The 19275-nt window shown below is 44.1% G+C and overlaps 1 protein-coding gene across 1 annotated transcript in view; it reads right to left on the reverse strand.

Moving 5' to 3' along the window:
• ABCC2 (ATP binding cassette subfamily C member 2) overlaps positions 1-19275 on the reverse strand; it is a 55612-nt gene that overhangs the window by 27100 nt on the left and 9237 nt on the right. The window contains exons 3-16 of the mRNA XM_012768340.2: positions 17855-17980; positions 16288-16422; positions 15619-15726; positions 15154-15209; positions 13631-13865; positions 11566-11732; positions 10644-10821; positions 9547-9801; positions 8382-8447; positions 5837-5974; positions 5125-5271; positions 3052-3136; positions 2262-2328; positions 629-755 (exon numbers count right to left, since the gene is read on the reverse strand). Coding sequence (XP_012623794.1) covers positions 629-755; positions 2262-2328; positions 3052-3136; positions 5125-5271; positions 5837-5974; positions 8382-8447; positions 9547-9801; positions 10644-10821; positions 11566-11732; positions 13631-13865; positions 15154-15209; positions 15619-15726; positions 16288-16422; positions 17855-17980 — 1890 coding nt within the window. The remainder of the gene's footprint in view (positions 1-628; positions 756-2261; positions 2329-3051; positions 3137-5124; positions 5272-5836; positions 5975-8381; positions 8448-9546; positions 9802-10643; positions 10822-11565; positions 11733-13630; positions 13866-15153; positions 15210-15618; positions 15727-16287; positions 16423-17854; positions 17981-19275) is intronic.

The following is a 19275-nucleotide window of genomic DNA, read 5'->3' on the forward strand; positions in this document are numbered from 1 at the left end:
GTGTTAAAAAAAATCATAATTGATCAAATCAACACTACATCAGATTTTTATATTGGAAGCAAATGCTATCAAAGATCTAGCTCTGAAAGGAAGAAGTAAGAGGACCAAGACTAATTGTGATGGTTGGGTGCAAATGCCAGGGTTGATTTTACATCACTACTGTTTTTATTGTTCTTGATGTTGTTGTTACTGTTGGTATTGCTTTTGTTGGTACTTTGGTTACAAGTTATATAAGTTTTTAGTGATCTGTTACAACTCTTTTTCCCTAGGCCCTGTTATTTTTATTGCACAGTTTTGTAGAATGTGAGGTTTTCAGAAACATATGCATAGATAGAGCAGAAATGCTTATACTTTACAGGAAGGTCTCTGCAGTAAACAGTTTTTACACTTTAGTATGCATATGAGAACCACCTGGAGAGTTCATGAAAAATGCAGATTCCTAGACCCTAACCCCAGGGTCTCACTATGTAAGTGTGGGGAGGAGTAGAGAATCTACAGTTCACAAATCTACCAGATGTTTCCAAGGCCTCACCTACTTGTCCTCAGTGCCTACTCCCAAGTGAGGAAAAGGCGCTAAGTGGCCCACTTTGGAAGGTCAGAAGTCTTCCCCACTGGCATTTCCCCTCACCTTGATGGTAATGTGCCCGTGGACGTTTTCCATTTCTCCCAGCATCGCTGACATCAAGGAGGATTTTCCAGAGCCCACAGTGCCCACCACAGCCACCAGCTGGCCTGGCAGAATGTCCAGGCTCACACTGAAAGAGAGAAGTGTACTGAAGGCAATGGCAGCAGGCGGGTATTCAGGAGTAGTTCAAGGCTCTTCTTTGACTCTCCATGAAGTCTGGTATTAGATTTTCCTTCAAGATTAGAAAAGTTGCCTCAGATATACAAGCCCCAAATGTGCTTCCCTTATGATTTTTTGAAAAAAGGCTAGAGAAAGAGCCCTAATTTATCCAACTCATCTATAGGCTGTTGTGCCAAATGTGGGTTTCCAATGGTAAAATTCTCCTAGAATCAATGTGGTACATTGAACAAGACCCTAGTGGGAGCCTGGAGACTTGACTTGGTTCAAGTCCCAACTCTGCCACTGCTGGGCCGTGTGATCTTAGAAGGTCATGTCATTTGGATTAAGGACCCTTGTTTCTAAACTAGTGAGGTTAGAATAGATCAATGATTTCCAAATTTAACTACCTAATGAGTCAACTGGAACACTGAAAGCAGGTTCTTTGGCCCCTCTCCTGAAGATCTGACTGTGTCTGGCTGGGGAGGGGCCCACAGTGGGCTAGATTCCTGGGAGCTCTGTGTGCCAGCCCTAATATTTGAGTCCACAGAACATTAGGAACATCAGGAACCTGGTCATAGCCTTTTGACCATGCCCATTCAGCTGAATCTCTTACAGACTTATAGAAGTAAAGTGGAAGCTCTATCCAGTTCCTTCTTTGGAAAGGGAAGCTTTTGGCTTAGGGGTGTTCAGAGCAGGGTTCCTGCCCTGACTCCTCCTAAGGCTAGCTCCAGAGGCCATGTTAAAGGCTGTGAAAACAGGAGAGAAGGGTGAGAAGTCATGGGTGTATCAGGGAGACAATGAGGGGTGCTCAGTTGTGAAGAAAGAAAGATAATGGCCTGCTCAGGGTGCCCTCTGTGCTGTGCTCAGTGGATGAGGTGGGTGTAGTGTTACACACAGGGCTTAAGAGACACACTACATGTAGCTGCGTGGCAAGAGGGGCTGGCTTAGGGCAGCACACCTGCATGACAGAGGTGTGTGGGCCTTCAGGTTGGGGTGTGGGGATGGGTATTTTGATGTGAAACTCCAGATCTGAAGCTGAATCTTATAAAGGCAGCTCCCATTGTCCAGTCTGGGGAAAGAAGTCAGAGTGGAATGTCCCTGCTTACTATTCTTAAATGAATCAATGAGCTTATATTGAGTTCAGGTTCTTGTGTGTATCCTGTACCATACCCAGAGACCTGGGCCACCTGCCAACCTTGCACTGCCTCCAGCCACACTCTGGAGAACAAATGTCTTGATGAGTTCCCAGCTGGACATTCATAGTTCCACAGTAGGAAAGCAGGGTGACAAGTGCAGTTATGCGGAAAGAGGTTTGATATCTTGGTTCTCAGCCCATCTCTCCAGAGGTTCAGCTTGTACTTATATCTAACTGAACACGTGTACATAGCTTGTTTCCCCACGTATTCCATTATGTGGAATTTTCTGAGAACAGGACAAGGAGGATAAAGAATAACAGGGTGAAAGGAAGGCAACTCACTCTCGGACTGCAGCTTCCAAATCATGTTCCCAGGTAAAGGTGGCCTCAGAAAACTGTATAGCTTTGTCTGTTGAGAAAAAGGCCCCCTCTTTTAATCAGGCGAAGGTCTCCGAGTGTCTGTCTGCCCTTTCTCAGCCCTCGCGTGCCCTTCTCTGCTTCCTCCATCAGCTCCTGGCACTGCCTCTGTCAGTGCTGGCTCCTGCACTACCCGGAGGCAAATGGAAGCTCCCCAGATGAGACCAGAAGTGGCCTTCCTACGAAGTCCTTTTTGATTCAGGAGTCCCAAGCCTGTTGGTGGCCCAGCTTCTTGACCCACAGAAGCTCTGGGTACATTCTTAGGACCTCTGTTACCTAGTCCCTTGTATGAATTCCACCTCCTTACATATCCTTATAAATCCTCCCCATCATGGATTCCAGACCCACTGCTCACTTTGGCCATGGATGGCCCCCAATCCTTGAACCTTCAGAACCTATGTATTCTTTCACTCCAGGCTGCCTTCCCAATCCCACACACTTGGCTCCCTCCTGCCTTCTTTTTTCTGGATCCTTTGCGGGATTTCCTGCTTATCCTCAGAACAGCCGGCCCAGCTTTGCTTAGCAATCTAGTTAAGCAATCTGCTCTAAGAGTAAACATAAGTACAAACAGTATGCTTATTATGCAAGCACAGGCCGGAGACAAATCCCCTAGCTCTCCCTTTCAGTCAGTTTGCTCCGGCTAAGCCCTTATATGTCAAAATTCTGGTGCTGGCACTGTGAATGAGTTTGGGAAGCAACATCCAAATTGATTTACCGAAATTGCAGTCATGTCGAATGGCAGATGTGTCCAAGTCATCCCCTCCCAAGTACTTCTCTAGCCGATCTGTGGAAACACTGGCCTAGAGAAGGACACAAAAGATCTCAAGTTTAAAAAACTTAGAGACAAGCACAAGCAAGGAGAAGAGTTTGTCTTTGTCATCAGCCCGCGATTTGCCATTTGCCACAGTTGCAACCTCCTAACCCCCACCACAGACTCGGGCCTGGGAGCCATCCACCATGAATAGATGGAAATAGATACTCCATTTCAGCCCTTCAGAAGACTCATGGACTTCAATTCTATTTTATGTCTATCTCTCTCCAAGCTTTGACTCCAGTTCCAGAAACTGTCTCTTGCCTTCCTAGACAAAAAAAAAAAAAAAAAAAACTCATAACTTCTGTTTGGTTCTGGTAAGTGGGCCCCTGGCTTGCTCTTATTTAACAGCGTCTATGCCTTGATAACCCATCCAATATCTCAACTAGGAATTAACCATGTACAGGAATTAACCATGGCTTCATGGTGACCTTGCACATTTCCACAAAGGCTACATAGCTTAAATTGCAGCTGGCCTAAATGTTCCATGGTGCCCCTGGAACATGAGAACTTGGGAGGATTTTGAGGAGCTTCTACAAGGGGTGTTTCTCACCTGCCTCTCTATATGCTAGGAAGGCTGTCATGAGACGATTTCTCATTGCCACCCATGCTCTGACAAAGTGTTAGGGTTTCTGCCTGTTCCCTCCTTAGGGTACAACTGCAAGCTATAACACTGCTTACTTGCTACATGCATGAGCTCCTCAGAAACAGAGGGCCCCACTGCCTAATAATTTGGCATTATCATTATTATTATTATTATTATTTTTGAGACAGAGACTGGCTCTGTTGCCTGCGTTAGAGTGCTGTGGCGTCAGCCTAGCTCACAGCAACCTCAAACTCTGGGGCTCAAGCAATCCTTCTGCCTCAGCCTCCCAAGTAGCTGGGACTACAGGCATGCACCACCATGCCTGGCTAATTTTTTCTATATATTTTTAGTTGTCCAGCTAATTTCTTTCTATTTTTTAGTAGAGATGGGATCTTGCTCTTGCTCAGGCTGGTCTCGAACTCCTGACCTTGAGCGATCCTCCCACCTCGGCCTCCCAGAGTGCTAGGATTACAGGTGTGAGCCACCATACCCAACCCCATTTTGCATTATTGTCTGACCCCTTTTGGTTCAGTGTCATCCTGGGTGGCAAGGAATGCTGGGAGCTGACACCTTTGCCAATCTTGTTTTTGCTATCTATATAATAAGCTGTGCCTAAAATGAGCGTGTTTTTTTCCTTATCTGCCAAATCTGTCAGCTTTTCTTCACACCCTCCAGGACAGGGAGGCTGCCTTCTCCTCAACCCTAGTCCTTCCTACGGCCTGAGCTGTCTAAAGCCAGACATCTCTGGGATGAATGCAGGTCACTACACTCCACCTCTATCATTCTGGCCCTGTCATCAGTCTGCCACCTGCCCTGTGAACTCCCTCCTGAGATCTGGTACTTGGCCCATCTCAGTAACAGTGCTCATGTTCAGAACCCAGACATTCCCTCTGGCCCATCCAAGCCCTCCTAAATGCCAAACTCATTTTCTGACAGCTTAAGCCTCCCAATTTTTATTTGGTTTGACCACCACATGTGTTCATGCAAACAAAAGGTCTTTCTTTCCCTTTGTGCCATATTTGCCTAATGCTATATCAACACCTCAAGAACTTTGGAAAAATATGGGAGAAACTGAGCTGGGAAACAGGCTTAGAAATGTTCCCAGCACCAAGGCTAAGCATAATAATCTCATTAAATGCATTCACAAGATTGTCTCCCTGTGAAGTAGATGAGACTGGTATGATTATCCTCATTTTATAGTCAGATAAGCTGGGACTCAGAGAGCTCATGATTTTACTAAAATCAAACCACTGGTCTCCAGAAACCAGACAGAGCTCTCTAATTGAAAGTTCACCAGCAGAAGCTAGACATGGAATGTGATAGGCCAGTCATTCTGGACTCTAAGGCGTTTGACCAGAGAAAGACAGTTGGCAGTAAGAGTTCTAACCTACCTGGAGCATAGAGGAGATCACCATGGGAAGGACAGTCAGGGGAAAGCGCAGGATGTTGAAGAGGGTGATGGAGGTGAAAGCTTTCTGTGCATCCAACACATTGTTGCTATCCACCAGGACATAAACAGAAAACGTGACCACAGACACCTGGAAAGAGCAAGGTCATGAGCAATGCATGCCTAAAAGGGACTAAGCAGCCTGCACTAAGTTTTAGGAACACAGTATATCAGAGTTGTGGGAGCTTGAGGATTATCCTAATTTCCTCATGTTACAGGTGAGAAAACTGAGCCCAGAAGAGGAAGAAATACCTTACCCAAGGTCATGAAGTCAATTAATGAATTATTAGGACCAGAGCTGGGGTCTTCTGGCTCCTACATCAGTGTTCCTTCTCCTATAGACCTATACCATCTCCCCCAATAAGACAAGAAGCCCCCCTGTGCAAATCATTCTTGGATATCACATTCATGCTGTCCATCCTAAAACTTGCTCCAGGCTGCCAGAAGCACCAACCAGTACACAAGGGTAAAACTAGAGTTAGCAGGTACTAAGTAGGAATAGCAGCACAGGGAAGTCAAGGAAGGAGACTAAGTTCCCTGGATTTGGGGGTCAGGCCTAGAGGTGCTATGTAGTCTATCAAAAATAGAACTTCCTCTTCAGGAAGCTGACTCCCATCCAAAAAGATACCAAGCCTGCTGACTCCTCAGCTACTCACCAGGACCGGAGCTAAGTATAAGAGGAATGTTATCACAGCCTGTATCCGACCAAAGATCAGCAAGTTCTTGAGCTCCTTCTTCCGAAGGTTGTGGACTTGGTCTTTGAATGAAGGTTCCCAGGCAAAATATTTCAGAATCTAATAAGTTAGAAAAGAACAAAGCTCACATTGGTGCCCCCAAAGGGTCCCAGGTATATCTGATCCACCTATGTTTCAGGTGGATATGTTTCACACTTTGGGGGTTGGAAATCCAGATTATAAAGCATGATTACAGAATGGTAACTTGCATTTGTTGACAACTTATTATGCATAAAGTACAAAATATTGTAGATACATTATCTCACTTCTTTACTTTTTTTTTATAAACAGGATTTTCCTCTTGTTGCTCAGGCTAGAGTGCAGTGGCATGATCATAGTTCACTGCAGCCTTGAACTCCTGAGCTCAAGAGATCTCCTGTCTCAGGCTCCTGAGTAGCTGGGAGTGCAGGTGTGCACCACCACACTCAGCTAATATTTATTTTTTTGTAGAGATGGGATCCCACTATACTGCCCAGGCTGGTTTCGAATTCCTAAGCTCAAGCTACCCTCCCTCCTCGGCCTCTGAAAGTGCTAGGATTACAGGTGTGAGCCTCTGTGCCAGGCCTCACTTAATCTTTATAACAATCTTAGTGTGAGCAACTATCCCAATTTTCCTGGCATTGGGGGTTGCCCAGGACATAGGCCTTTAACTGCTAAAACCTGAAAGGTTCTGGGCAAATCAAGATGAGTTAGTCACTCTACTTTTGAAGAATTATTGTCTCCATTTAAATATAAGAAAATAAGCTGAAAGAGGCTAGGTAACTTGCCCAAAGTCATCAAAATAGCAAACTGAAATTCAAAACCAGACTTATCTTTTAATTTTGCCTCATTAACAGAAAGACATATCAGAGCTCTGTGTGCAGAAATAACAGGGAGTTAAAAGGGCCCCCTGTTTCATTTTCAAGAAGCTTAGGATAAAATCCATTAATTCAAAACAATATTTCTTTTTAGAAAAATTTATTGGTCACCTCTGGAGGATGAAATGCATTATTTTGGAAACCGGTAAGTAAAGGCAAAGAAGTACAAACTTCATTTTAGGGTAACCAACTGACTGATCAATTATAGAATTCCAGCTAATCAATGCCAATGGAATAATAGGACTAAATATCAGCCTTTTGAAATTCCTAATGAAACAATAAATCTAGGCAATGATCATAAACTTTATATGACAGTGGTTTTCAACCTTAGCACACCTTAGGATCACCTAGGAAGATTTTTAAAAAATACAGATGTCTGGGCCTTGCCTCCAGAGAGTCCAGTTTAAATGGTCTAAAAGTAGGGCCTCAGCCACAATGGCCTGTACAAGCTTCTCAGGTGATCCTGATGTGCTAGGGTCACAAACCACTGCTCTAGGTCAGCGGTCCCCAACCTTTTTGGCACCAGGGACTGGTTTCATGGAAGACAATTTTTCCACGGATGGCGGGGGATGGGAGGGTGGGGATGGGGAGGAGGCAGAGCTCAGCTGGTGACGCAAGACATGTGGAGCGGCTGTAAACACAGATGAAGCCTCGCTCACTAGCTTACCACCCTCCCTTGATCACCTCTTTGTTGCCAGTCTCATGTCTACATGTAAGGCATAGGAGAAAGAACGGCAGCAAACTTTATAAGGGAAAATCAGGCTGAGAACACCCAGACCCACTGAATAGTCATCATCGCTGCTGATTGGAAGCACACAGCACCGTTTGAAAGTTACCTTGTGCCCCTCCCCCAGCTAAAAACCCCAAATGTAAATATATATAATCAAGCCTTTAGATCTAACTACCAACTTCCAAGAAATACGGGAAACAAGACAAATAACCTGGTTGCTTCAATATGACTGAGAGAGAGAGACATGGGGGTAGATTAAAAACATTATCAACTAAATGCCATGCATGGATATTTTGGGTGTTCCTTATTTAAACTAACTATCAGTAAAAACAAAAAAGGCATGTATAAGGCAACTGGAGAAATTTGATGGTATCAAAGAATGATTGTTAATTTTTTTTTAGGTGTGATAATGATATTGTGATTATATTAACAAAGGAAGTTCCTCTTTTAGAGATACATACAAAGTATTTACGAATGAAATGACAGGATACCTGCAATTTGCTTTAAAATCATCTACCAGGTGTGAAGTGGGAAGTAGGTTTACAGATGAAACTAGTTAGGTCATGCTGATCATTGCTGGAGCTGGGTGGTAAGCCCACAGGGTTTGTTATATCATTCTACTTTTGTGCATGTTTAAAAATTTCTACAGTAAAATGTAAAAAACCCAAAAAAACAAACAAAGAAAAACCTTGCACTTAGGGTAAATAAATAGAAATGAAGGTTCAAAGAGGGGGACCTGAGAGGGGGAGCAGAAGATGAAGCAGGCGTCCTGTGAGACACAAGAGGCCCAGAAGCAGGAATTCATGACCTCTCACTAAGGCTGAGAAATCCGCCACTTCCGTCATTGCACACTGAGGGCCACCTACGCTCAGCTTCTCACCTTGATTCCACTGAGAATCTCATTCATGATCTTTAAACGTTTGTCTTTATTCTTCATATTTTTTACCTGCCAGGAAAAAAGCAAAACAAAATCAAAACACACTTCCACGAGAGAGTGTCCCCGTTTGCTGCAGACGCCAGGCCTCGGTGATACTTGTGAATACTTACTTAGTAAGAACTTGAGGTGCCCAGTACTGGCGTTCATCGCTCTCCACCCTCCTCTTTGCCCACTCTGCTCCTGCTACACCTGTCTCCTCTCTGATCCTCGAATTCGCCTACCTTGCTTCTGTCCCGCAGCCTTTGCCTGACTGTACTCTCTTCCCAGGCTGCCCTTCCCCTGCTCCTCCCAAAGATTTCTCCTTCCCAGTCAGGCTTGAGTCATCCTGTGCTCAGCTTAGACATCCACTCCACACAGGGGCCTTCCTTGGCCTCCACATCGACAATAACCACCCACTCACTTGCTATCACATCGCCCCGTTTAATTCTCAGAGTAATACTTATTATGCTCTATTTTTCTTCTTTGTTTATTGCCTGTCCCTCCACCCCTCCCGCAAGTAGAATGTAAGATCCATGAGAACAGGAACATTGACCATTGACCAACATTGACCTGCTGTGTTCTCATATAAGTAAGATGTGCAATGGATATTTTCAAAACAATTATTTGTAACTAAATGAATACAAATGAATGACTCGGTCACACACACCATCAACTTCACCCACCCAACCTATGACTCTGGCAGGAGTCTACACGGAGCTCTCCCAGCTGGTGGTGGCAGGGTGATTGCCAGGACTTGGGCTTAACGTCTGGGTCGCTCATGTGACTGCTGTGTGTGGATGATTTGTATTGCTATGATGGAGAAGCAGGGTCAAAATTCACTGTTCTCTGGGCAGCCCAGCAGAGCAGGATGGAAGAATGTGCAGGGTCTCCAGGGCAGCCCTTCCCTCTCCAGTCTCTCCTCTAACATGAATGCAGAGGAGAGTATATAAACTCTAAGAGCAGTCAGAAGATGAAAAGGGGTAGAGAAAGGCAAGTACATTTGGGATGGTGAGAAGTCTTCCACCAGCTTTGCCTTGCCCAAACTCCCACCAAGAATTATAGCAGAGTAAGCAATAGAGTTTAGATTTTAAAGAGGGCATATATTCCCCAGGTGACTCTATTTCTTTACCTGAATATTCCTGTTCTTGGTAGTCAGTATCGCATTAACTGGGATGAGGAGCACCATCACCCCAACACCTGCTAAGACTGAGGGTCCCAACTCTCTCCATAGGAAGTAGATGGATAAGAGAATCTGTAGAAAACTTGACCACAGCATGTGGATGAAATTGGTCACGTCCATGAGCTTCTGGGCATCCACAGACATCAGGTTCACTGTCTCTCCAACGGTATACTGCTTCCTGGCCAAGTTGGATAAGGTCAGTGCCTAAAGATAAAGATTGGAATTAGGACCCATGGACAAGGCCAAGAACACTGAGGAGCAATAAAAGGGGAAACTTAGCTAGGCATGGTGATGCATGCCTATGGTTCCAGCTACTTAGGAGGCAGGAGTATAGCTTGAACCCAGGGATTTGAGGTTGCAATAGCTATGATGATGCCACTGCACTCTAGTTGGGGGGACAGAGCCTGTCTCAAACAAAAACACAATATGAGGGAAGTTGAGAAAAATCATCTTAAGGAAATGCAAAAGCTCCCAAATCAGCAGAACTCAGTAATCAGAATGAATGTATTTATAAATCAAAAAAAAGAAGTCAGGCAGAGGAGGGTTTGGATAGCTGTTAAAGATTAGAAAAATAAGTTGCTAGGACAAAGCTGGTCTGGGGAGATGGAGCCCTGGCAAAATTGTAATTTGAGATGGATATAGCAGCAATCTGAGCTCGGTTTCATAAAGTATTTGGGTTAAATTTTGGTGGGTTTTTTTTTTTTTATGACTTTACATTCTTCCAAAAGGCATTTTCACCTGGTCAAGAGAGACAGGAAGAGATGAACAAGTATCCAAGCCGCCAAGGTGGAAAGGCAGACCTTGGGCAGCAGAGGAGCTTGCCAGCCTCTCCCTGGGGTGTGCCTTCTCCCTCCTCCCCCCCATACCCTGTGTCTGTAAACACACTTTTCATATTTTAATTTCCAAAGAAATACTTAAAGGAGGCTGTAAGGCTAGTCAAAATTAAGTGTTGAGACTAGTTAAAATTTTCATCAAATTTTCCTCAAATGAATGCTCATGTTGACTAAGGGGATTTTTGTTAGTGATACCGGACATATTCTGCTTACCTTCTTATACACAGACGCCATGATGGTTGTCCGTATGTTAACACCCAGCTTGAAGCAGAACTGAAAATAATTCTGAAGGCAGATAGACTGAATGAGAGCCACAAAAAAGAAAAGGATTGCATAGAGATATCCAGTCCACACAAACGCGTCACGGTCATTTGCAAAGGAGATCACCAATCTGCCAGAGCAAAACCAAGTAAGTTATACACAGGAAGCCTCCAATGACTCCCCCCTCTCCTAGTACACAGCTGGCTACTCTGCCCTTACAATGAAGGTGAACAAAAGTGGCCAGAATTGTCCAACACCGTCGGAAGACCTAAGCTCCACAGTCTTGCTTTTACTTGGAGACTTGCAGCAACAGCTTAGGGTTGATGACCGATGGCTGTGAGAATGGATCATGAAACAAATGCTCCACTTGGCTGCCACTGCAATGCTTTGGCCCTGTCTTCCCCTACTCCCTGGTAAAAGAGGCTGTGTGGGACAAACGGATTCATTTCTGGACAAAACAAGCCTGAAAAGCAAAAGTGAGCAGGTGGATCATTTCATAGACCACAGCAGATCCTGTCATGATTAACTTGACCCTCCCATGGAAGGCTGCGACTGTGGGGAGGGGACATTAGTTACTCTCCGGGGTATGCTGCTCACTTCTTGGACACGGCTCAATTCAGAGCAATTCTGTTTAACCAGTGCCTGGCCCCCCGAAGAAAGGGATGTGGGAAAGAGAGAAGCTAAAGGATATATTATCTTAGATCTTGAAAACTGCCTGTGCTCTTCATGAACTCAATGCCATAAGGTGGAAGAAAATGATGAGCATTTTTTAAAACGGGAATTTAATAAAAGCTCCTGCCTTGCATACATAAGGGGCAAAAAGGAAGGTGGCAGAGGTATCCCCGAAAGGACAACCCAAGGCTTGGGGACTCACTTCAGCAGCTGAGGATTCAGAAACAGGAAGATGTCATGAACTAGCTTCAGTAGGAATGACTTCAGGAGCACAATGTAGAAAGTTTTGAAGAGGGCCTTGATCAGCCAGGACTTCGGACCATCTGTTGTGGTCTCAGACTTCTTTTTCTTTTTCTTTTTAGCTTCTTCCTAGGTACAAAACCAAACAACAGTTATCCAAAGAGTTTTGTAGTGTGAGTCTTTGTTCTGGCCCCAACAGCTCCAGAGTGTTCAGCCTGTGAGCTTTGTGGCCTTCCTTATACAGGTTTCTGTCTTCCCCTCGCAGGCCAGTTGTTTCCTCCCTTTTTAGCAGGCTTCACGGTTCCTCTCTCCCCCTCCTAATTGGATGCTTTAATCTATTTTGGTTTAGAAAACCAGGCAACTGCCCTGGTAAAAATCCCACATGAAAACAGAGAAGGAACTCCGAGTGGGGGCCTGTGGGCGATCCTGAGGGCGAGAGGCTCTTTCTCTTCTTTTCCTGCCTGTGGTTGCTGTGACATTTCATGGGTTGAATTGTGTCCCCCCAAAAGATACGCTGAAGTCCAAACTCCCAGTACCTTAAAGTGAGCCCTTATTTGGAAATAGGGTCTTTGCAGATGTAATCAAGTTAGGATGAGGCCCTCAGGGTGGACCCTAATCTAATATGATTGGTGTCCTTCTAAGAAGAGGAGAGGCAGACACAGGGAGAAGATGGCCATGTGATGACAGGGGCAGAGACTGGAGTGATGCAGCTACAAGTTAAGGGCCACCAAGGACGGCTGGCAAAACCCAAAGGTGGAAGAGAGGCCAGGAAGGCGTCTCCCCTGAAGGTTTCTCAGGGAGCGAGGCCCTGCTGACATCTTGATCTCACACTCCTGGCCTCCTGGGCTGTGAGACAATAAAGTTCTGTTTTTTTAAGTGATCCAGTCTGTGGCACTTTCTTATGGCACCCTAGGAAACTCATATACAGGGCATCACGACTCAGTCACCAGCCTGTTTTTCTGTTTGGGCCTCCTTGTTATGCCCTCCACGTCTCACCACGCCCCAAATTCCAGCTCCTCAGCCTTGGTTTCCAGGGTTTTCTACCAGGGATAACCGCTCACAGTTTCTTTCACTGAGGTCCCATCCACTCAGCTTCTCTTGCCTGGATGATTACCCAGCCTTCCTTCCCGCTCCTGCCCTTGCCCGCAGAGATCCATTTTCCACTCAGTGGCCCAAGCAAGCTTTAAAAACACAAATCCAATCACATTACTCTTCCGTTCGAAACCTTCCACCAGCTTTCCATCAGACTTCAAAGTCCAGACTCCTTATTATGGCCCACGAGGGCCTACACAGCTCAGTCACTGTCCCCCTCTCTGGGCTCATCTGACCCCATGCTCAGCCACTCTCTGGACACTCCTGGATCTTCTTCCTGTTCCCGGAATGAGCCAAACGTGCTCCTGCCTCAGTCTCATGCTCCTGCCCCCTCTGGCTGGAGTATGCTTCCCTGTGACTGTCCCGCAGATGGACGGTTCTCATCAGTTGGTATCTGTTCAAACGCCACGTCCTCTGAGGAGCCTCCCATTACCCTGTCTAGAGTAGCGCTTCACTCCAAATACACTGACGTGTCTTATTTTCTCAATGGCGCTTATCGCTCTCAGAGAACGCCGTAGGTATGGGCTCATTGCATATTTCCCAGTGCTCTAAAGATGGGCTCGCTTTCAGTGCCCAGAACAGTCACTAACACACACTTGTGCTCAGTAAATATTTTCAAGCGAACAAATTAAGAAATTGGCTGCTATGCTAACCCCCACCAAGTTGCAAGTTCTAATAATGCTAAGGTAATTATTTTCTAAAAAACTATTTTATTATGGAAATTTTCAAATATACCTCAAAGGAGAAAGAACAGTACATTACACCCTATGTATTCATCACTGAGTATTCTTAGTATTTTGAGTACCACTAATAGTATAAAATGTACCCCAAAATATGAAGTGCTATAAAAATGTAAGAACAGAATCGCCATGACACTGATGTCCTCTTGCCTGAGATAGACAGCACGCCCACGCAGACGCGCAGGGAATAGTTACCAGGACAAGGACATCTTGGCTTTGACTCTGGTCCTTGTTCAAGCCACGCAGCCTGGCTCCCGAGGTCCGCTGGGAGTTCTTCCGCTGCCGTCTCTGGAACGCCCGCCTGGCTTTCTGCAGCTCTCTCGCCATGTGCGGCTCAAACTTGCTCAATAATGACTTGGTTTTAATCTCTTCGTTAACTTCCCAGACATCATTGAGTGTCAGAGGTTGCCTGTAACCCTTCAGAACGATGCTGGAACAAGAGAGAGCCACGGGCTGAGACCCTCCAGGCCGCCTCTGGCAGCACCTGCCTCCTGGTTCTGGGATGGAGGGACAGTGGGATGGGACTTCTCTCTTGCCCCACTATCCCCATCCCCTGGCCCTTTGAAATTATCAGAGGACTGGGGAGAGAAGAAAAAGGAACAGGTGGGGGTCACAGAATGTGTTCAAAGACAAGAGAAGGGGAAGTGGAGAGGCACTGCTGAATTAAGAGCCAAAAGAGCATCTCCCTGCCTTGCTCCCTCCTCCTAAAATACTGGCTGCCTCTGCCACTCTGGCTTTTCCTCGTGGGTCCTCCTTGATACCCTTAGGAAATGAGCAGACCTCATGGCTGCATCCAAACTGTCTCCATCAGGGCTCCTCAAGCTGAGGGTGAGAATGTGAATGGAAAATAAATTATATCTTTATTTGTAATAGCTTCTATTCTATTCTAATCTAGCCTTTAGAAATCCCAGAGGTTTTCATGGCTCACTTATGCTCATCACTACTTTGAAATTATGGTCATAATTGGAGTCATCACTATATTTTGTTATTTAATGCATTAGTAAAGTACATGTATTATTACTATATCACAAATTTGTTCTTAAAAAAATTTTTTTTGAGATAGGGTATCATTCTATTGCCCAGGCTAGAGTGCAGTGGTGTCATCACAGCTCACAGCAGCCTCAAACTGGGCTCAGGTGATCCTCCAGCCTCAGCCTTCCAAGTGGCTGGGACCACAGGTACCTGTCACCACCATGCCTGACTAATGTTTTTAAAATATTTTGATAACTATATTTTCATGTATTTGGTTTTCTTTATAATCCTATGTCTTTTATTTCATGTGTTTAATTAATCCCTCTGAGAAGGGATTTATGGGATTCCCCAGCCTGCTAAATGGGTTCATGGCCTTTACCAGGAAGGCCAAGGATGCCTGCTTCAGATCCTCTGGTGTCCCAAGCCAGTTATTCATCCTTTGCCCTCTGAATCTGTGCCTGACTGCTTGCCTCCAAATGCCCCCTTTCCTGTCCTGCCGCCTCCTTGCTCTTCCCCTGGGAACCCCTAGGCTACCAGAAACAAATCCCCCTCCATCCTCTCCTCAGCATCCCAATCTGCCCATGGAGGGGCCAAATTAAATTCACCTGTAAGTTTTAATACTCTCTGACTCTAAGTAGAAGAAAAAGGGAGGCCATGGGAGGCATTTTTAAAAATTAAGATTTCTGTCACTTTCTAAAGAACGAAGGCATAGGGACACGACAACCCATACCCTAGGCATTTCCTACCTGTCATACCAACTAAAGGTAATGCTACTCAGAAATGAAGCCGTGCTCAATGGATTCTGAAAAACACAAAAATTTAAAAGTACATCAGTTGGAGACAGGAACTCTACAGGACTCTAAAATCAGAAACTGAGTCTTAAAGATATGAGTGTTCATATCTAGAAACTAGATTTGAGGCTTAAGTCCATTGGTCAATGTGCAGTTATTTGGAGACCCTAAGGTCACTGGTAGAATGATAATTAGATTTTCTGGCATAGATGTATGAATTAATTGCCTATGCTGAAGATTGGCAGGTGAAAGTAAAAGTCAATATTTAATAATCCCTCATTGTTTCCTTATGTCATAAAACGGCCTCTACTATCTTATTCCGGGCTTGTGGGACCTCCCAGGAAATCTAGACGTCTTAAAGTTATATTTGTTAAGATATCATCCAAGTAACGTATGAGATAGGCATATTTAGAATCTCACATTTGATGAGTCATTTTTTTCTGAAAATGCTGAAAAGATCAGGATCAGGATCTGGAATCCATAGGAGATAAAGAACAGGCAGGAGTAGGCCAGATTAGAATTGTCGCCCTATGGGGGAAAAAACAGAGAAAATGAGACTTTTGTCCAATTAAGTTTATTTTTATTTTTTTTATTATTTTTTTTTTTTGAGACCGAGTCTCACTTTGTTGCCCGGGCTAGAGTGAGTGCTGTGGCATCAGCCTCGCTCACAGCAACCTCAAACTCCTGGGCTCAAGCAATCGTCCTGCCTCAGCCTCCCGAGTAGCTAGAAGTACAGGCATGTGCCAGCATGCCCGGCTAATTTTTCTCTATATATTAGTTGGCCAATTAATCTCTTTCTATTTATAATAGAGACGGGGTCTCGCTCTTGCTCAGGCTGGTTTTGAACTCCTGACCTTGAGCAATCAGCTCGCCTCAGCCTCCCAGAGAGCTAGGATTACAGGTGTGAGCCACCGCGCCCGGCCCAAATTAAGTTTAAATGGCTTATATATATCAATGCTTATGATTAAAGCCTATTATCAAATCCCCCTGATCAAATTCTATCCTGGAGCTTAACATACTTGATGCCATTTACTCTGACTCAGAGTTGCCCAGCGGTAACTCCTCATGTCACCACTCTTTACTCCTTACCTTTAAGAGTGTCCGGATCAGAGTCTGAAATTGGAAAGTGCTGCAGAGAATTGAGAGAATCCAGAATATGGACAGGAACCAAGAGTTTTTCTGCACACACCATTGCCTGCTATGTTGGATCAGCAAAACCAGGAGCTAAAGAGAAATTCACATGAAGTCCTGAAGAACATTGTCACTAATTTAGGACAGAGGGGAGAAGGATATCAGGGAACATGGGAAGAAAGGAGTGCTGAAGGAGGAGATGGTAAGTGATCTGGCCAGGCAGGGAGCACACAAATGCCTAACTGTACAGTTCCTCCCTGTGCCATCGAATTTCCTCTTTCAGTGCCTTATCTTTGTTCACCACACTTCAGTGGGAAGTTAGCCAAGAAAGCAGAATGCCACTAACTGCATTTTAGTGGAATTACTTTGGGAACTAGAAAAACCTTTTCAAGATCTAAGGAACTTAATTTCAGGCATGACAGTAGTAAGGTTGGGAAGGCAGGTTCTGATAAATTAGGTGAAAGGTGTCTGTATCTTGATTTTCTAATATCAGACCAAGCAATTAATTAAAATACAAATAAACCTTACCTTGTATCATCTCACTTAGATATAATAAATTAAATGTTGATTTCCTAGACCTAGTACTGTGCTAGTAAACAAGCAATTTTGGGGGAAAAACCCATGATCTGTAGCATTTGCCAATTTTTATGGTATAAACACTACCACTACTAAGGGTTTCAAACAGCAACATGATGTCATGGAATGCAGGGTTGGGAAGAGATATACACAATCAGCTCTGTGTGAGCCAGATCCAGCTCGGCATTGCCTAGAGTCTAGGCTCTAGACCTTTCTTTGTTCTGTAACAGTGGCAGCAAATAAAAATGCCTACTGAGGCCAAGGAGATCATGTTATTGAGTGAAGGCAGGGCAAGGGGGCAGGGGGACCATTCTGAGTACTTGGTCTAAAGGGGACAACTTCTACTCAGGCCCAGCTGCCATTGCCCCATGGGATTGTAGCATGGTTGCCAGACATTTTAATTTTTCAATAAAGTTTGGAAATCCAAATAATTATGTGTCACATTCCTCTTTTAAAACAATGGCAACTAATTCAATTGTTCTTTAAACACTCTAAAGCTCCCCCCAGAATAAAAAACATGCCTGCGGAGACGTATCAGTTTTTGATATCAAGTTTAAACAAACAACTCTAGACTCAGTGATCCATTGATTAGAATCAGCAGTCAATCAATTTAAAAATACGATTTACAGCATTTTAAAGTCTTTTACATCAAGAAATCTATATCTCATCTGTGATGCTTAGATGATAAGATATGAGAGCATAAGATATATATCTTAGTTATTAAAGCTAATACTTAACCTAGGGAAAAGGCTCTATAAATTAGTATTAAAAAGAAAATGAAAAGCTAAACTTTGGTTCACCCCATTACAACCAAGCTTTGCCTTACTGTAGGTCCTGTGAAAAAAAGATAGGTGAAATTGTTCTTAATTTCATCCCCAAGAGTAAATTTCAGCTAGATGTCTATGGGTAGAGAGAAGATAAATAGCGCGGAGGTGATGGAAGGCCTTACCCATGTGCCTAGGTAGAGGCTTGGGTTGGTATATCTAATAGCAGGGACTGTGCCTTGTCCAGAGTCTTCTATGAGTACGAGGGCTAGCTCAATGGCAGCTAGAATAAGAAGAAACCCAACAAACACCTGAGAAGGGAAAAAAACCACTGTTAGGAGGATATTTTTCTTTATGAGGTTCTTAGAACAAAATGATTTCCAATAATGGATAAGAAAACTGGTATCTGATGATTCAGATAACACACTTAATAAATATTTCTGGAATGAATGGATACATATAGTTCAAGTAATGGAATAATGTTAAAAGTATGCCATAATAATGGTTTTTGAGGACTGCTGAGTGTGATATTTTAAGATAGATTCCCAAATTTTTTGATAATTCTCCCTTCAAAAAAGTAGAGCTTAGTTTCCCATCCCTTGAATATGGACTGGACTTAGTGACTTGTTTCTAATGAATAGAAAATGGTGGAAGTGACAGTGTGTGACTTCCAAGGCTAGGTTATTCTCTTTGTTTTCTCTCTCAGGTCACTCACTCTGGGGAAAGCTACCAGCTTTAGGGAGAGGTCCACTTGCTAAGGCACTGAGACCTTCTGCAACAGCCTGTGAGAGAGTCATCTCAGAAGCAGATCCTTTAGCCCCAACCAAACCCTCAGATGTAGCCTCGGTCAGCAAGTATTAACTGCAACCTCATGAGAGACCTTGAAGCAAAACCCAGGTAAAGAAACTGTTCCCAAATGCCTGACCCACAGAAACTATAAGATTAAAAAAAAAATGTTTCTTTTTTAAGCTGCTAATTTTGGGGGTAATTTGTTACACAGCAATAGAAAGTTAATATATCCCTAAATATCCCTTTCTTTGGCCATTGGTCCCAGTCTTGATCCCATATAACACCAATCAATATTTGTCCTATGAGCTTGTAAGACATGATACATGCTGTAGTCTTCTAAAGACCCACTCCTCCACCCAGCAGGAGGGAAAATTACTGCCTTCACTGAGGAGGTGAACCTTCACTGAGGAGGCGAAGGCAGTACACCAGTGTCTTAGCCCCAGAAATGAAGATCTTTATCTAGTACCATCTTCTATCCCCTCATCCATTTTTACTCCCATCCATCTACCTCTACTCATTCTCTTAAGTCTCATTGATCCAGAATGGTTCATGAAGAGATACTGAGCCCTTTGTAATGAAAACCAGCCAAGGAAGGAGATGAATACACCTTTAACTATAGGACCAGTGCTATTATTTAGAAAGGAGTAGAGTCAAAGGCCGGAATGCAGTTTTCTCAAGTATATAATATACTATATGGTGCTTTCCTCACAAGAGACTGTAAGGCTTTGGAAAAAAACAGAATAGCTTTAGAAGTGGTAAGGTATGTTTCCCTTTAGGCAAATTAGGAGGTAAAATAGAGCAAGTGGGAGCTAAAGCA

The sequence above is a fragment of the Microcebus murinus genome, chromosome 14, assembly GCF_040939455.1.
Source record: "Microcebus murinus isolate Inina chromosome 14, M.murinus_Inina_mat1.0, whole genome shotgun sequence".
NCBI lineage: Eukaryota > Metazoa > Chordata > Mammalia > Primates > Cheirogaleidae > Microcebus > Microcebus murinus.